The sequence below is a fragment of the Anolis sagrei genome, chromosome 4 (genome assembly GCF_037176765.1).
Source record: "Anolis sagrei isolate rAnoSag1 chromosome 4, rAnoSag1.mat, whole genome shotgun sequence".
Taxonomy (NCBI): domain Eukaryota; kingdom Metazoa; phylum Chordata; class Lepidosauria; order Squamata; family Dactyloidae; genus Anolis; species Anolis sagrei.
Window position 1 is genome coordinate 105,320,711 of NC_090024.1, and position 19,916 is coordinate 105,340,626.

The window sequence follows — 19,916 nt, forward strand, 5'->3', positions numbered from 1 at the left end:
AATTACAAAAATTCTGACTGGACCTAACCATGTCTAGTAAGAAGAAGAAGAAGAAAGGAAAAGGGGAAAACAAAAATAAACTCCCTGTGGAATGGACTGGAAGACAAACCCCCAAAACACAACCCCTCAATCCTTTAATATCTTTTTTTTTAAAAATTATTCTTATTTTTCTCTCTTCACCCTTCCTTATCCCTACCCCAACCAATCCCAAACCTTTTAAATGTATAATCATAAAAATTCTTGCAATAAAGATGATTTTTTAAAAAGAATATTATTTCGACGGGATGTCAGCATTGTAGGTTACTGATTTCCCAGTCCAAAAATTGAATGAACAACTTGTTCTAGATAGGGTTACACAACTCTGTAGGTCCTTCTATGACATTCAGTGTATTCTTTGACCAAACAAGTTTTTTTTGTGTCCCAAGTGAATCCAGTAGTTCATATCACTTTTTAGCACCTTTCACTGGTTTGTTAGCTGCAGCCTTTCCTTGATAGTGTTAGTCTTCAAATAATCACCAAACCTCTGTTTGGATTACAATGAAATGTAATACTTTGAGCTGTCTTTAAAGAAGTCCAGGAGCATCGATGGTCATAGATCATCTCTTTGAATTTTTGGTAGTTTAGCTAGGTGGCACCATATTACATTCCATTCTGAAGGAGTTATGTTGGTTGTGTATTGTCTTGGGCAGGTCAGCGCTGCATGTGTTATTGGATCTCACAGCAGCATTTGACACAGTCGACCACAATCTCTTGACCCACCGCCTTGCTGTTGCTGGAGTCAGGGGGACAGCTTTAAACTGGCTGTCCTCCTTTCTTCACAACTGTGGACAGCGAGTGGAGAGGGGAGGCCTGGTCTCTGAGAGGTCCCCTCTATCTTGTGGGGTTCCTCAGGGGGCCATTCTCTCCCCTCTGTTGTTTAACATCTATATGCGACCACTTGCTCAGCTGGTTCGAGGTTTTGGGCTTGAGTGTTATCAGTATGCCGATGACACTCAGCTGGTGCTGAAGATGGAAGACCGACCGGACTCTGTACCCGATTGTTTCCATCAGTGCCTCGAGGCTGTTACTGGATGGCTGCATGCCAGCAGGTTGAGGGTGAATCCAGCAAAGACGGAGATCCTATGGCTGGGTCGACTGGGTAGTGGGGATATCCAGCTGCCTACCCTGGATGGCGAGGCGTTACGCCTGTCATCATTGGTAAAGAGTCTGGGAGTCCTTTTGAACCCTCTGCTGACGATGGAGGCCCAGGTCTCCGCCGTTAGCAGAACCGCCTTTTTTCATCTGCGGCAGGCTAGACGGCTGGCCCCCTACCTGTCCAGGGACGACCTAGCTACGGTGATCCAGGCCACAGTTATCTCAAGACTGGACTACTGTAACGCCCTCTACATTGGCCTTCCTCTGTCGGTGATCCGGAAGCTCAAGTTGGTACAAAATGCAGCTGCTTGGCTTCTTGCGGGAATTCTGATGAGATGCCACATAACACCAATCTTACAACAGCTGCATTGGTTACCAATTGAGCACCGGATCACTTTCAAAGTGATGGTACTCACCTTTAAGGCCTTGCATGGTCTGGGGCCGATGTACCTGAGGGACCGCCTCACCCCCTACCAACCCCAGAGATCCCTCCATTCTGAGGACCAAGATCTATTGGAAATTCCCAGTGTCAAGACCTTGCGTCTAACAGCAACTAGACGCAGAGCCTTCACAGTAGTGGCACCATCACTCTGGAATACTCTGCCACCTGAAGTCCGTGCCTTGCGAGACTTACCAGCTTTCTGCAGGGCATGTAAGACATACCTGTTTCGACAGGCTTTTAATGTTTGATACTGCTGTGTTTAAATTGTTTTAAATTGCTTTTAAATTTTGTTAGATTTTAGCCATTCTTGTAAGCCACTCTGAGCCCCAGGGGAGTGGTGGCATATAAGTTCAAATAATAAATAAATAAATAAAAATAATATCTAAATAAATGCCTTTCCCATAACATCTCTAAAAAGAAAAAAGATGGGTGCTTTTTGTGGCTGTTTCTGGACATTTTAATCCTCCACTCTTTAAAGTTTGACTACCTCCCCCCCCCCTTTTTTTTTATGCATGCTTTCCTGGAACCCACAATGACATGATTTATAAATAAATGAAAAATATAAACCAGCTGTTTCGTTGGGTTGAGTGGGGAAAAGAAGTACACTGGCAACTGACAGGCAACAGTCATCTTTCAACATTTTCTATACATAATTTGTGCATAACCTTGCAAATCCTAATAGGTGCTGCCTGTCTGTATGAGGTACATCTCTGGTTCTCATTAACAGCAGCATTTGGCAGCTTTTCAATTTTTAATGTATTTACCCTCCTAGCACTCCTTTGAAATGGGAAGACCCCATTATCTTGCCTTTAGAAGCAAGGAATTGACTGGCTGCAGCTATTTCTGGTCCCTTCTCCTCCTCCTCTCCTTCAGGAAGTAAAAAAAGGTTTTGACTCCTTGAATCCGTCTGTCATCCATCCTTACCCCATGCCTATATTGATGCTGTTAGGCCAGTGGTCCCCAAATGAGTTATTATCCTGAAAAGTGGCAATGAGAAGGATCCAAAGTGTTTATTACAGCTGAGCATCCTTCATCCTGATATCTGTAATCCGAAAAACTCCAAACTTGTTCACATAGGTGTCTGACTTAGTGACTTTGTTTTCTGGTGGTTCGATGTACTCGAACTGTGTCCATGCACAAAATTATTAAGATATATTATTATTATTATTGTTATTATTATTACTATTATTAGAAACACAACAAGATGAGTCCACAGCAGACACTCTACTGGCTGTTGTATTGGATCACACGTCAGACACTTCCCAAGTGTTTAGGATGACGTGATGCATCGGCGAATAATGCGTGCAGATCCCAGTAAGGTGGCCTTCTGCAGCTGGCAGATGATAATTTTGTCAGCGCTGATTGTGTTTAAGTGCATGCCAAGGTTTTTAGGCACAGCACCTGTTATGAACTCAAAGAACACTGGCGAAGATGATCAGTCTTTTCCGAGGAGGTGCGGACGCTCCGTTGCCATGGATCAGGAAGCATGCATGCTCTTGGGGTCCCCTGCATTTATGGGCAAAAATCCATTTTTTCTTCTTTTTAATAATAAGGTTATTCTGTTCCTTTCAAGTCCTTTTTCTTTTCAAATTTAGGACATTCGCATTCCAGGCCTCATGACTTATAGGGTACCTCCTGCACACTCCTTACTTGCTTGACCGCACACCTTATTGTTCATTGTCATTCAGTTATGCCTTGCTGCCTCCTCGCTTCAACTGCCAAGGCCATCCCATATCATGCCTTGTGAGAACTCCATGTTGGTTTTCCTTTTAGGCCTGTTTCTTCTCTTCTACATGCATTCAAACATTCATTCCTTACACACCCAGTGTGCCAATCACCACTGGGACCATCTTGACTGGCTTGTGCCAGAGTCTTTGCAGTTCAATCTTTAAATCCTCATATCGTGCCAGCTTTTTCAGTTGTTTCTCTTCAATCCTGCTGTCGCCTGGAATTGCAACATCGACAATCCATACTTTGTTTTCTTACACAATCGTGAGGTCAGGAGTATTGTGCTCCAAAACTTTGTCTGAATTCAGAAGTCCCAGAGTAGCTTGATGTGTTCATTCTCTGTAACATTTTCCGGCTTGTGATCCCACCAGTTCTTTGTCGCAGGAAGATGGTATTTGTGGCACAAGTTCCAATGAATCATCTGAGCAACGGTGTTATGCCTCTGCTTATAGTCTGTCTGTGCAATCTTCTTGCAGCAGCTGATGATGTGATCTATTGTCTCATCTGCCTCTTTGCAGGGTCTACATTTGGGATCTGTTGTCGACTTCCCAAATGTATTATTATTATTATTATTATTATTATTATTATTATTATTATATAATGATATATGAGTGCCCTCAAGGCAGAGGTCGTCAAATCTTTTAAGCAGAGGGCTGCTTCATGGCCCCTCAAACTGTTGGAAGGCCGGACAATAGTCTGAAAAAAACACGAACCAATTCCTAGCTTTGGCAAATGCATGGTTTTGATGACCCCAAACCTCTTGAATTCTGTGGAGAGGGGAGAAGATAATCTGGGATCAGATCCTGGGATATACGGGTAGTGTGGATATAGGGGAAATTCTACACGGCTGTATAATTCAGATTATCAAAACAGATAATCCATGTTGTCTGCTTTGAACTGGATTGTGTGAGTCTACACTGCTAAATAATCCAGTTTAAAGAAAATAATCTGGATTGTATATGGCAATGTAATGTAGAAGGGGCCATAAACATTATTGTTATGCTGGATGCTCTTTTGGTCATATGCACAACCACTCAAGGCTGAGTTTCTTAAGGAAAGGAAAACGGAAGACGACAAACTCTACTAGTACATTGTGCAAATTTCCATATGTTAAAAACCCGATTTGCCCCTGAGTCAGCGCTGTAAGCTATTCTGTTTTCTTGAAACACACAATATTGTTTTAACCTTCTCCTCTCTTTTTTTCAGAATTAAATGTAAAGGAATCTGATGTGAGAGTATGCGATGAATCATCGTGTAAATACGGGGGAGTTTGCAAGGAAGAAGGTGATAGTGTGAAATGTGCATGCCAATTTCAGGTAAGAATGAGCTAATGTAATGAGAAATATTGAGATAATCTGAGGATTACCTAAATGTTTCAGTCTGAGAATTTCCTTCATGCAGGCGTATATATGATCAGGCATGGTATACCCTTTAGAGGCTACATTATGGACATAAATAAAAATGTAATGTTCGTTTGTGGGATTAACAGAACTCAAAAACCACTGGATGAATTGACACCAAATTTGGACACAACACACCTCTCAGGCCAACGAGTGACCACCACTCATAAAAGCACTGAAAAACACAGCAGAAGGAACTTAAAAAGCCAAAAAAACCCCCAAAAATACATTACAACGCATGCGCAAAACCACATATATATGCACAAAGACACATACATACACACATATATGCATATACACACACAAAACATACATAGAAAGGAAGGAAGGAAGGAGAGAAGGAGTGAGAGAAGGAGAGAAGGAAGGAAGGAGGGAGAGAAGGGAAAGGAGGAGGGAAGGAGAGAAAGAAGGAAAGAAAGAAAGGTAGAGAAGGAGGGAGAGAAAGAGGGAGAGAAGGAGAGAAGGAAGGAAAAAAGGTAGAGAAGGAAGGAGGGAGAGAAAGAGGGAGAGAAGAAGGAGGGAAGGAGAGAAGGAAGGGAAAAAAGGATAGAGAAGGAAGGAAGGAGAGAAAGAGGGAGAGAAGAAGGAGGGAAGGAGAGAAGGAAGGAAAAAAGAAGGATAGAGAAGGAAGGAAGCAGAGAAGGAGGGAGAGAAAGAGGGAAAGAGAGAAGGAAAGAAAGAAGGGTAGAGAAGGAAGGAAGGAGAAAAGGAGGGAAAGAAGGAGGGAAGGAGATAAAAATGGAAAGAAAAAAGGGTAGAGAAGGAAGGAAGGAGAGAAGGAGGGAGAGAATGAAATAAGTGAAAGAGAGAAGGAAGGAGAGAAGGAATGAAAGAGAGAAAGAGGGAGGGAAGGAAGGATGGAACCAAAGAGCAAAGAAAGCGAGAAAAGAAACAGGTAGAGAAGGAAGAAGGGAATGAAACAGAGGGAAGGAAGGAAAGAGGGAGGGAAGGAAGGAAGGAGAGAAAGAAAGAAGGAGAGAAAAAGAGAGGCAAGGTTGGCCACAGCAACGCGTGGCGGGTACAGCTAGTAACGGACATAAAAATGGAAGCAGACAAAGCATTCTTAATTGCCTTCACAGCATTACTTTGCCTCTTGTGCGAACCTGACTTTGTAATTTTACTCATAAGCATGCATGTCTTGTGAGTTGGATCCGCTCTAGGACCTACATCCAATTGCTCATCTCATCTCAAATAAATCCACCGAATCAGTGAGGTTTAATAAGTGTAAGCCTATCATTCATCAATTGATTCGGTGGGTTCCACAGGGATTTGGGTTTAGTTCTGAGTCTTGACCTTCAAATGGACTGCTTTTTTCTCTTTCCCCCTTTTTTCAGTAGCATGTGCACATTGATTCATGGATGTGTTTCCTGTTTATCTGCCTGACTCCTTTGAATCATAGGATTTAAACACAATTTTAAAATGCTTTTGGGGGAAAGGATACTCTAGATGAAAAATACATTTAGATAATATAAAACATTAACCACATTAAAAAAAAGAGGGAATGAGAGAGAAAAGGACCCCTTTATAGTAGTTATAGGGATGAGGAAATTTCAGTAGCTATAATCAGCACAAAAGGAGCCACGTTGGCATAATGGGTTAAACTCTTGTACTGCGTGAACTGCTGACCTGAAGGTCGGCGGTTAGAATCCACGAGATGGAGTGAGCTTCTGTCTGTCAGCTCCAGCTTCCCATGTAGGCACTTGAGAGAAGCGTCCCACAAGATGGTAAAACATCTGGGTGTGTCCTGGGCATTGTCCTTGCAGATGGCCAATTCTCTCACACCAGAAGCAACTTGCAATTTCTCAAGTCGCTCCTGACACACAAAAAAGTACAAGAGTTATTTCATCTAGACTCCTGTAATGCAGTTCAGTGATGTCATATAATGCATTCATAGAATCATGGAATCATAGATTCATAGAGTTGGAAGAGACCTTGTTAGCCATCCAGTCCAACCCCATTCTGCCAAGAAACAGGGAAATCAAAGCAGCTCCAACAGATGGCCATCCAGCCTCTGCTTAAAACCCTCCAAAGAAGGAGCCTCCACCACACTCTGGAGCAAAGAGTTCCACTGCTGAACAGCTCTCACAGTCAGGAAGTTCTTCCTAATGTTCAGGTGAAATCTCCTTTCCTGTAGTTTGAAGCCATTGTTTCGCGTCCTAGTCTCCAGGGCAGCGGAAAATGAGCTTGTTCCCTCCTCCCTATGACTTCCTCTCTCATATTTATACATGGCCACCATGTCTCCTCTCAGCCTTCTCTTGTTCAGGTTAAACATGCCCAGATCTTTAAGCCGCTCCTCATAGGGCTTGTTCTCCAGAGCGTTGATCATTTTAGTCGCTCTTCTTTGGACACATTCCAGCTTGTCAATATCTCTCAATTGTGGTGCCCCAGAATTGGACACAATATTCCAGGTGTGGTCTGACCAAGGCAGAATAGAGGGGTAGCATGGCTTCCCTGGATCTAGATACTATACTCCTATTGATGCAGGCCAAAATCCCATTGACTTTTTTTTGCCACAGTTTCATATTATTGGCTCATGTTTAACTTGTTGTCCACAAGGACTCCAAGATCTTTTTCACACGTACTGCTCTTGAGCCACGCATCTGCAAGTCGCTCTGGTGTGAGAGTATTGGCCGTCTGCAAGGATGTTGCCCAGGGGATGGCTGGATGATTTGATGTTTTTATCATCCTTGTGGGAGGCTTCTCTCATGTGCCCGCTTGGGGAGCTGGAGCTGACAGAGGGAGCTCATCCGCCTCTCTCCGGATTCGAACCTGCGACCTGTCGTCTTCAGTCCTGCTGGCACAGGGGTTTAACCCACGCATCTAAACTGACCATATAATGCATTTATATGGCAGTGCAGAGGGGACTGTAGTTTTCCATCATACATTTGCTAACTTACAGAACTGCTTCCCTTCAGGGCTGCTGTGTACTTCTGGGCTCCTCTCAAGTGCTGTACTTCATCAGAGAGATAGAAATAGTCATGGCAATGCCGTATTTGAAAATGTGTGCCTTGTAGAGAGGAGATCCTCTATGACTTTAATTCAGCCTTTCACAAACAGTTTAGAACTGCATTTTGTACTTTGTCGTCAGTGACATCTTGGTTTAGAAAGGCATTTCTGTATGAAATGCATATTCCACATACTTAAGCTAAATCCAGAAGTAAATATGCAATGCTTCCAGAGAAATCTTTCTTTATTCTGGGATTTTTCGATAGCTTGTGCGCCGCTATAGCACTGCGGCTGGAGCCAGTGTTTTGGGCTACTGTGGTTTGTTTTGGCAGCTGAATTGAAGAGGCCTCTGGGAAGAAGCCTCAAGCCACAAAATTGAACTCTGTGTTTCCACCATAGCTGTACCAACTCAATCCCTATTCATAGGAGGCTGTGAAGATGGTGGTAAATAAAAATTGCAGTCTTTTTCTTTCCTTTAAAAATACTTTACATGTTTTCCCTCTCACAGTGTCACACAAATTATATTCCTGTTTGTGGGTCAAATGGAGACACATACCAAAATGAATGCTTCCTCAGGAGAGCAGCTTGCAAACATCAGAAAGAGATAACCGTGGTTGCCAGAGGGCCTTGTTACTCAGGTAAGTAAGTGGCAACAGTCTCTCTGATTTCTTTTATTGGATTTTCTGATGTTTTTCCCCAGGACCACTAGTCACTGATTAGGAGTTTGTGCGTATCGGCACATAAACAGTCCCTCCATCTCCGGGATACGTCCTAGTTTGTGGTGGAGACATATTGGAAAAAGTCCTGCATTTCAATTGTAGATCACAACTGAAAGCAGGAGTGGTAATTTCAATGCCTAACCCATCTTTTCTTTTCTCTCCTTCTTCAACTTTTTGGTGAGAAAGAGCCTTGAGATAAAAGGAGAGCAGCTATAAGAATATCTGTATCAATATATTTTCGAAGGCTTTCATGGCCGGAATCACTGGGTTGTTGTAGGCTTTTTCGGGCTATATGGCCATGTTCTAGAGGCATTCTCTCCTGACGTTTCACCTGCATCTATGGCAAGCATCCTCAGAGGTAGTGACCATAGATGCAGGTGAAACGTCAGGAGAGAATGCCTCTAGACCATTGCCATATAGCCCGAAAAAACCTACAACAACCCAGTGATTCCGGCCATGAAAGCCTTCGACAATACATTGATACAGATATTCAGAGGTAGTGGCCTCACTACCTCTGAGGATGCTTGCCATAGATGCAGGCAAAACGTCAGGAGAGAATGCCTCTAGACCACGGCCATATAGCCCGAAATAACCTACAACAATCCAATATCTGTATCCTTCCCTCTTGTCTACTGCATCTTTGTTTGAAATCATTTGTGTTCCAGTGGAGATTTATTCGGAAGGAAAGTTGTGTAGTTAGATTCAGAAATGTATAAAGTGGACCTCGTTTGCAAAATAATAATAATAATAATAATAATAATAATAATAATAATAATAATAAGTGAAAGGCAGTCAAGAACCAACATTGAAGGAAGTCAATAACAGTAAACTGCTTCAAGTGCAGAAGACAAAGAGTGAATACTGTAAAAAAACATAATCCATAGCAGAAGAGAAAACTGGCGAAAGAAGGCTCTCCATGGACAGTTCCTGGGGGAAATTGAGAGCCAAATTGACAAAGAAAAAACATGGCTGTGGCTCACAAATGGAACTTTGAAAAAGGAGACGGAGGGCCTGATTCTGGCAGCCCAAGAACATGCCATTAGAAACAATGCCATTAAAGCCAGAATTGAAAAGTCGACGACAGATCCCAAGTGTAGACTCTGCAAAGAAGCAGATGAAACAATAGAGCACATCCTCAGCTGCTGCAAGAAGATCGCGCAGACAGACTACAAGCAGAGGCATAACACCGTTGCACAGATGATTCATTGGAACTTGTACCACAAATACCATCTGCCTGTGACAAAAACTGGTGGGATTACAAGCCTGAAAAAGTTACAGAAAATGAACATGTCAAACTACTTGAGGACACAATATGAGGAATTAATGATCGAACTGCAAAGTCTGTGGCACAAGCCAGTCAAGGTGGTCCCAGTGGTGATCGGCACACTGGGTGCAGTGCCTAAAGACATTGGCCTGCACTTAAACACAATCGGCACTGACAAGATTACCACCTGCCAGCTCCAAAAGGACACCCTACTGGGATCTGCATGCATTATTTGCCAATACTTCACACAGTCCTAAACACTTGGGAAGTGTCCGACATGTAATCAAAAACAACAGCCAGCATAGTGATCTTGTTTGCTGTGGACTCATCATGTTGTGTTTCTAATAATAATAATAATAATAATAATAATAATAATAATAATGCTGCTTCTTGAGTAGTAGTATAAGAGTTCTTCTACATGGACCAAAATATATGGGCTTGATAGAGACTCCCTATGCAACCTCCAAGGCGGAAGGGAGTTGCCATGAATCAGCTAGTTCAGGGCCACTGAGCAGGGACTCGTCATAGGATTCAACTTCTTCCATGTTGCATATGCCTCCAGCTCTAACAAAGCGACATATCTAAAAGTTATCTAAGAGTTAGAGGTCCGCCAGCCTTCTGTCTGTCCATGGGGCTCAATAAGGAGGCTTGGGGAGTGGGTGGAAATCCCCTTGCTCTTATCCGAATCTCCTCTTTGAGTCCCATGTCCTGGCAGAAGGCTGCCAGACTTCCAACTTTAAGGTATATAGTTGTGTCACTGCTAGGGACAGCTTCAGCATGTGGGGACAAATGGGAGGAGACACCCATCTCATAGGATAGCTGTCAAATAGCTGTTGCTAGTTCATCTTACGTACTGGACCAGCTGTGAACTCAGGGGAGAACCTGAATCCTTAATCAGTTAGTTTAACCTGCGAGAAAGCTGCATTGCATTTGCCCTGGATTAATTCAGATCATCCCTGTGCAATGTTTAGCCACCGTGGAGCTGATTCATCTGAAATGCGAAGTAGAGTGGTCAAAGTATCCCAGTGAAATAAATCATAACATTCTACCGGAGAGCATGCTCTTGATGAAAGAAAGAATTTGAATCACTGAATCAAGCAGACACTAACAGCGAACTGACTTACAATATTTATTTATTTACAGCTTTTATATTCCGCTCTTCTCACCCCTCAGGGGCCTCAGGGCGGATTACAGTGTACACATATATGGCAAACATTCAATGCCAATTTTGACATACAAACATGTACAGACATACACAGAGTCTATGGCCTCATAAATCAGTTAATTTAGCCTCCCCACACTTTAAGGTGGTACCTAATTTTCCTACTTGACAGTTGCAACTGTCTTTTGGGTTGCAAAGGTCGACAACAGGCTACACACAATTGGTTGGAAACCCACTCCAACCCGGGCTGGCTTCGAACTCATGACCTTTTGGTCAGAGTGATCTTAATGCAGCTGACACTCAGCCAGTTGCACCACAATCCCGGTGCAATATAATCCTATGTATCTCTACTAAGAAATAAAGTCCCTTCATTTTCAGTGTCTGCTACTCCCAAATTAGTATGTCCCACATGCTGTCCAGGGTCAGAAAACCGACCTCTGGTACCCCAGAGTTGACCAGTATCTTCCACACAATGTCTCAGATCCATAAAAACATTAAATAAAACACGATTTTATTATGATTTTCTATCTTCCCTTTATCCTTTTCATATGGAATGTTTCTGTTCCAGTTCTGTATACCTATTTACAAAGCATCACCTTCGCTCTTAAATTCCTTTTGATAGTAATCCCTTTCAATAACTTAATAAAGGTTTTTTTTATTTTTGAATCCTACGTCATTATTTTTTCTTCCATTGTTCCTAATCAGTTCATTGCTAACTTATACTGACAAGTCAAGTTCAATAAGTATAGTGGCAGACTTTTCACATTTTTTAATTTGAGTCTCTTGATGAATTTACCTTGAAGCAGGAGAATGAGTTCTGTAACTAGTTTATACTCTATTACCTCTTTTATATTCTTAAGTACATCTATCCAGTACTTTTCTGCTTCTCAGCAGTCTGCTTGAAATTGTCTGTATTCTCCTTACATCCCCAATACAATGCTGTGGGAAGCATCATTTGATCTAACCTTCAAGATGTACATGACCACAAGAACAAGGTCTCACAAAAAAAGTCTTTGGTTGGAGTATCTATTGAGCAACTGAGCTTAACTCTGCAGATAACACTAAGGGACAGATCTCTGAAATAATGCTGCTTTTCAAGGGCAATTGTCCAATTTTAAGTTATTTTTAACTACTATTCTGAGCTCTATAGAACAGTTACTAATACTTTACAGTACTGTCTGTCTTGGGCAGAGAGCAAGTCAAAGTTATTTTCAGGAAATCTTTGAAATTACTAATTAGGTGTTTATTTTTGCAAATAATAGATATCAAATTGAGGTATGTGCGAAAATCTTTATCGATCACATAGTATGAGAATGGGGAGTGCAGATTTAAGGTTGTCAATTTGATTTCACTTATATTTATGGTGGTCAGTGGCAGTAAGAAATCTTTATGCAAAACGGAAAACACTTTAGTCAATATTTTAAGTTCCTGTTTCAGTCACTGTGAGTTGGGTAAGCCTGTTTTGAGATCAAGAATAAATCGATAAATGAACTTTGAAACCTGTGTACAGAATTTACAGTAAAAGGTTAAGTTATAACATAAGAACATAAAAATGTTGTGATACGATCAGATGACTTCGAGATCATGAGTACAAAATAGGGTTGGAGAGAATTTTCCAGGGAGTCATCCAGAATCAATACCATCCATTGTAGCTGAGTGCAAAGACTGGCCGGTGACTGCTCTTCCCACAGTCACCAACCAATCCCTTTCCAATGCCAGAAATACAGCTTAATGGTGCAACATTAGAAAATGTTGATCATTTCCGCTACCTTGGCAGCTATCTCTCCGCAAAAGTCAACATTGACAATGAAATACAACACCGCCTGAGCTCTGCAAGCGCAGCTTTTTTTCAAATGAAGCAGAGAGTGTTTGAGGACCGGGACATCCGTAGGGATACCAAGGTGCTTGTTTATAAAGCTATTGTCCTCCCAACCCTGCTATACGCCTGCGAGACATGGATTGTCTACAGACGTCACATGCAACTCCTGGAATGATTCAATCAGCGCTGCCTTTGGAAAATCCTGCAAATCTCTTGGGAAGACAAGCGGACAAACGTCAGTGTGCTGGAAGAAGCAAAGGCCACCAGCATTGAAGTGATGTTCCTCAGCCATCAACTCTGATGGACCAGCCACATTGTCTGAATGCCTGACCACCATCTCCCAAAGCAGTTGCTCTACTCCGAACTCAAGAACGGAAAACGGAATGTCGGCGGGCAGGAAAAGAGATTCAAAGATGGGCTTAAAGCCAACCTCAAAAAACTCTGGCATAGACACTGAGAACTGGGAAGCCCTGGCCCTTGAGCGCTCCAGCTGGAGGTCAGCTGTGACCAGCAGTGCTGTAGAATTTCAAGAGGCACAAAGGGAGGGTGAAAGAAACGTGCCAAGAGGAAGGCGTGTCAAGCCAACCCCAACCAGGACCACCTTCCACCTGGAAACCAATGCCCTCACTGTGGGGAGAAAAAGCAGATCAGGAATAGGGCTCCAGAGTCACCTAGGGACCCACCGCCAGTGCACTAATCTTGGAAGACTATCCTACTTGGACAACGAGGGATCACCTAAGTAAGTAAGTAAGTAACACTTAGGGAACATGTCTGCAAAACTGAGTGTGTTGTACTTTATGTCTTTGGTCAGTGGCTCTCAACCTGTGGGTCCCCAGATGCTTTGGCCTTCTACTCCCAGAAACCCTAACAGCTGGTAAACTGGCTGGGATTTCTGGGAGTTGGAAGCCAAAACACCTGGGGACCCACAGGTTGAGAACCACTGTCTTAGAACAACGTATGCTCATTCAGAGAGGCCAGTTCAAATACGTGGGGCTCATTCACCCTACACAGTTATGGTGCTGTAATTTCACTGTGACTGCTATGGCAACAAATGAAAAATTGCAGTTAAGACAAAGGCGGACTTCAGCTTCCAGAAGCCCCAGCACGTTAGGCTAATGATCAGGGATGTTGTGAGCTGAAATCCAAAATGCCACTATGTACATATATGCCCATACATGGCATCCAGGACCAATATCCTGCTGACTAAAGATAAACGTTCTTCCTGCTATGGAAGGCAAGCACAGGTGAGGAGCTGGAGCAGACACAATCACTAAAAAGTAGATGCAAAATACAGCATGTACCAGCATAAGTACAAGTAAAACCAAAGAAGCAAAACTTCTCTTTCCTTTATTTTTCAGAATCCTTTTTTTTTTTTTTTTGGAGTTTGTTTGTGGGTAGGGTTAGAGGCAAGAACATTTTCAGACCTTTGCCTCCTTCCTGTCATGGATGGATTGCCTGTGGTCACCGGATCTAGAAAAGTGCCGGTTGGCAAGGGCCAGATGCGCTGAACCACTTTCTATGTCCCTTGAATTTCAATCATTCAGCATTCACTCACAAAATGCTTAATTTTCTTCACCAATAGCTCTTTCCCAAGTCAGTGCCAGGCTGTCTTGTGTGGTTTAATACTTGAGAATATGGAAAATACCTTTGATTAGGGACTTCATCACACTGAAATCTAGAAGCCGGGGAACAGCAGGGGAAACTGTGGGGCAACATAACGCTTGATGTCCTTAATATTGGTAGTAATGGGACTACTTTCCACAATGTTTCCTTGTTGTCCCAGGCTTTCTTCCGCATCCTCTCCAGCTTCTTACATGAGGATTTGGCTCTGCTTCTTGGTGCTGCCAGCACACTGCTGGCCCGGAGCCTCGCATCATTTCATGGGTTCTGAGGGACTCCATGCCGGTGGTGTCTTAGCAGCACAGAGAAGCGCAGAGAAGACTCCATGTGATTAGGCTGTAGAACCGCTCTTTTCATCCTGCCAAATTATTCACTAATATCTTGGCATTCCCCCCATATTGGGTCCAAGGCAACTTAGATGGGTGTTGTTTGTTTTGAAGTTAATTTTTGTAGAAGAGCAGATGCCAGAGATGGAAAAAGATGGGAAGCCTTTACTTGTGTTTATGTACTGTCTGTCTTTGTTAATTGTATAACGGCATTGAATGTTTGCCATATATATGTACTGTAATCTGTCCTGAGTCCCCTGGGGGAGATAGAACAGAATATAAATAAAGTATATTATTATTTTTGAAACACAACAAGACGAGTCCACAGCAAACAAGATCACTCTGCTGGCTGTTGTATTGGATCCTATGTTGGACACTTCCCAAGTGTCTAGGGCTGTGTGATGTATCGGCGAATAATGCGGGCAGATCCCAGTAAGATGGCCTTCTGCAGCTGGCAGATGGTAATTTTGTCAGCGCCAATTGTGTTTAAGTGCAGGCCAAGGTCTTTAGGCACTGCACCCAGTGTGCCGATCACCACTAGGACCACCTTGACTGGCTTGTGCCAGAGTCTTTGCAGTTCGATCTTTAAATCCTCATATCGCGTCAGCCTTTCCAGTTGTTTCTCTTCAATCCTGCTATTGCCTGGGATTGCAACATTGACTATCCATATTTTGTTTTTGTTTTTTTTAACACGATTGTGAGGTCAGGAGTATTGTGCTCCAAAATTCTGTCTTAAATGTTCCTAATGTTATTGGAAGTCTGAATTTGGAAGTTCCACAGGAGTTTGACGTGTTCATTCTCTGTAACTTTTCCAGGCCTGTGATCCCACCAGTTCTTTGTCGCAGGCAGATGGTATTTGTGACACAGGTTCCAATGAATCATCTGAGCAATGGTGTTATGCCTCTGCTTGTAGTCTGTCTGTGCTATTTTCTTGCAGCAGCTGAGGATGTGATCTATTTTTTCATCTCCTTCCTTGTAGAGTCTACACTTGGGATCTGTTGTTGACTTTTCAATTCTGACTTTGATGGCATTTGTTCAAATGTTCTATTATTATTATTATTATTATTATTATTATTATTATTTTACTGACACAAAACCACAGTATGTCACAGCAAACGAAATCTATATGCTGGATTTCATATCCCAAAATCACAAGTCGAACACTTCCCAAGCGTCTAGGACGGTGTGATGTATTATTATTATTATTATTATTATTATTATTATTATTATTATTATATTAATCCAGCTTTCAGTGAAGTGAAGCAAGTAGAGTAAGAACAATCTGGGAATAACTACATCATTTAAATAATTTAATGACTGCACAGTTCTTCAGGACACTGCTGAAGCTAAGTTCAACAGAAGAAACGGTGACTATCATTATCACCGACTTTGATTGCCAGTTCAATGTTGTTCCATTGCCAGAGGCAGATCTGTGCCACATGGCTCAAATGACCTTTTTGGGAACTTGTCCTTTTGAGCAGTAGTTTAACTCTGTTCTTTTCTGGAGAGGCAGGGATGCATTTGTTTGCCACGGGCTTCTGCTGGAAGTTCCAGAAAACTGGATCATGTTAATCAGTTACAACAGACGCCATCTTAAAAGTTAGCACATTTCTTGTAGCCTTCAATTTTATAGGCTATGACCTACTTTATCTGAGGATGCTGAAGATAAGCATCTGTCTTGCTAACTTTAGCCTGTCTGCAGAGATTTATAGTCATCCTTCTAGGTATCTAACCATAGTAATCACTACTACTTATTTATTTATCGTGTCAGGAGCAAAACCAAACAGTTCTATTGCATTTTTTAACAAACAAACAAACAAAACACAAAGTTTGCAAGCTTGGTAGTTGATTAAATGTCCTTTTGACCAATAGCTGGCCACTTGGAGTGCCTCTGGTGTTACTATAAGAAGGTCCTCCATTGTGCATGTAGCAGGGCTCAGGTTGCATTGCAGCAGATGGTCTGTAGTTTGCTCTTCTCCACACTCGCATGTTGTGGATTCCACTTTGTAGCCCCATTTCTTGAGGTTGGTTCTGCATCTTGTGGTGCCAGAGCGTAGTGTGTTCAGCTCCTTCCAAGTCACCCAGTCTTCTGTGTGCCCAAGGTGGAGTCTCATTTGGTATCAGCCATTGATTGAGGCTTTGGGTTTGAGCCTGCCACTTTTGGACTCTTGCTTGCTGAGGTGTTCCAGCGAGTGTCTGGAACTATTTCTTGATTTAAGTCGTTGACATGCTGGCTGATAACCAAACAAGGGATGAGCTGGAGATGTCTCTGCCTTGGTCCTTTCGCTATTGGATGCTACTTCCCGGTGGATGTCAGGTGGTGCAATACTGACTAAACAGTGTAATCACTACTACTATAGAAGTAACTTCAGTTAAAGGTAGTGCTGGCACATCCCATGAAAGTGACCAATAGCATGCTAGTGGTTTTGGCTACGGAGAGAGCTTATAGTTCTATTGCCAGAAATGGTGGTCTTCAACAGTCTAGATATGGAGGGAATATTCAAATATGTGAGTATGTACGTGCTTTTAAGTCATCTGCCAACAAACAGTGACCCCATGAATTTTAAAGGTTGTTTTTTTTGGCAAGGACTACTTAGAGGTGGTTTTGCCAGTTATTTCCTCTGAAATGAATCCTTTGGCACTTAGTATTCAATTATTCAAGAAAAAAATTGAAATAGACTTTTTCAAATGTACAAAAAAGCAGAGCAGGAAAATCCTCATTAAGCTACTTTCTTGTTTCCCCCGCAGCCCCTGAATAGACTCAATTACAACTCCCATCTTTGAAACTCAGACTGACATATTTCTTATCCCATAAACTGGGTGGAAGTGGGAGTCCCTGAGAGGGATTACTGCAGGCTGTGTTCTGCAGATGACTTTTGATCTTTTCTACTCAGACCTAAAATTTGGGCCTGAACTGACAGATCAGGTCTCACCAAGATTACATCAGCTGCCGTGGAGATGGGAGAGGGTTCCTACTGCCCGGCTGTGAGAAAATAGTTCAACATGGCTGGACAGCCACCCTAAGGACCTCTTCATACTCACTGCTGGAATTGCCGAATATTGTGGCAATCTTGGTGGGCGTGGAGATATGTCACCTTGTGCCTGGCACCATCCCGGCTTCCCCCCACCCCATCACACCAGGGGAAGCCTCAGGAAGCCGGCTTAACCTGTCTCTCCCTATGTAAAGATGGAAAGTCTCCCTTCAGACGCCACCAGCTATTTTTCAGCAACGGCAGGGTTTTGTTTTTTGGTTTTTTTTGTTTTTTGCATTTTCACAATGGAAGTGCCTTAGAAATAACAAATTGAAACTGAATCCAGACAAGACAGAGGTACTCCTGGTCAGTCGTAAGGCCGAACAGGGCATAGGGTTACAACCTGTGTTGGATGGGGTTATACTCCCCCTGAAGACGCAGGCTCGCAGCTTGGGTGTGATCCTGGACTCATCACTGAGCTTGGAACCCCAAGTTTCAGCGGTGACCAGGGGAGCATTCACACAGCTAAAACTTGTGCACCAGCTGCGCCTGTACCTTGGGAAGCCTGACTCTGGTTACATCCTGTATAGACTACTGCAATGCGCTCTACGTGGGGTAGCCTTTGAAGACTGTCCAGAAGCTTCAGCTGGCCCAATGGATGGCAGCCAGACTGCTAACAGGAGCGGCGCTCAGGGAGCATACAACTCCTCTGTTGCGCCAGCTCCACTGGCTACCAGTCTGCTACCGGGCACAATTCAAAGTGCTGGCTTTAGCCTATAAAACCCTAAACGGTTCTGGCCCAATTTACCTGTCTGAACGCATCTCCCCTTATCAGCCATCTAGAACTTTAAAATTGTCCAGGGAGGCCCTGCTCTCGACCCCGCCTTTATCACAAGTACATTTGGTGGGGATGACAGACAGCCTTCTCTGTGGTGGCTTCTTGGATATGGAACAGTCTCCATAAGGAGATTAGATCAGCTCTCATTCTTAAAGTTTTGGAGTTAAGACATGGTTATATGAGCAAGCGTTTACAATGCAGAGTAACTGACATAGGAAATGGAATCACTTGACGATGGAATTTGGACAATGTTTTTAACTAGGAGACGCGAATGATGTTGATTTTATTGTTTCGATTGTGGTTTCATATTGTTTTAATGCTTAATTTGTATTTTGCTATTATGTGTACTGACTTGTTGTAAACCGTCTTGAGTCGCCGATAGGCTGAGAAAGGCGGTATACAAGTATAGTAAATAAATAAATAAATAAATAAATAAATAATCGAAATACTTTCCCGGTGTGTGATGGGAGCTGCTGGGTTCTGCAGCAAAACTGCAAAAAACCTGTTGTCGCCGTCAAATTTTAGCCTTTGTGAAGAGGTCTTAGATGTCCCTCCCCGGTGTTGTAGTTGTTCCCAGCTGTGACACGACACTTCCCTTTTCCCCAGCATTGCTCTGACATCAGGAAGAGCAATGGCATACCGAGGAAAAAAAAGAAGGGACACTTCTTAATGTTCACTGCTGTGCAAGTTGAAGTCAAAGCATTGGGGAAAATGTAGATGTTATGTCACAGTGGTGACACTGACGTGAGGGGGACAGGGACACACGGGATGGAGGAACAAAGGACATTTGCAGTTGGTTTTAGTTTGTACTTATCACCCTAAGCTGGGCCAAAGCCTGACTTCTGGTTACCTTAGATCAGCTGCATGTACAGTTGCCACAGGGCTGATCCAAAGCTAGGGAAGATCCTTGGTTGACTCCTCATATCATGTATAAGGGTGCATGGACTTCCCCCTCAACATCTTTCTGCTTTCTGTGAGACCTTTCCACAACACATTGTTTTCAAAGACATCTAGCAATACAGATTAGCTATGTTTCCTTGTAGGGATAAATAGTCTTAACACAGCATAGCCGTCCACCCAGACGGCTATGTGCCATCCACCCAGACACTATAAAGTTAAAACTAAGATGTGCTTCTTCTCTCTTTATCTGAGTGAACCGCGGGTGCCTTTCTTAGAAACTCACGATTCTCAGCAAATGAGGCCAGTTCAGATTTGAACATCAACAGAACATTTATTTTTCAAAGTCCTTGACAGACTTGGCACAGCTTGATGAAATTACAAACACAAACAGTCAGTTTGGGAAACCATATAGATGTTCTTTCTTTCCTTTTTCCTTCAGTTACCGAGTTAACTTTTCCCCAATGGTAGAAAAATCCTGGGATCTTTTACCCTAACCCTGAGCTGTTATCTTTCAGAAAGAGCAGGTCTTCCCCTATCTAAGCTCAAGATTAGTTTTGGAGATAAGTAATGGAGCCTTTCTCAATGGCAGAGAAATCCAGAGAGATTTGCTACCCCACCACTGAGCTATTGTCCTTTAGAAAGAGCA

The 19,916-nt window shown here is 42.8% G+C and overlaps 1 protein-coding gene across 1 annotated transcript in view; it reads left to right on the top strand.

The window, feature by feature from the left end:
* The window catches only part of TMEFF1 (transmembrane protein with EGF like and two follistatin like domains 1), a 190,461-nt gene that overhangs the window by 89,243 nt on the left and 81,302 nt on the right, over positions 1 to 19,916 (top strand). The window contains exons 2-3 of the mRNA XM_060774632.2: positions 4,511 to 4,620; positions 8,159 to 8,288. Of these exons, the coding sequence (XP_060630615.1) occupies positions 4,511 to 4,620; positions 8,159 to 8,288 (240 nt within the window). The remainder of the gene's footprint in view (positions 1 to 4,510; positions 4,621 to 8,158; positions 8,289 to 19,916) is intronic.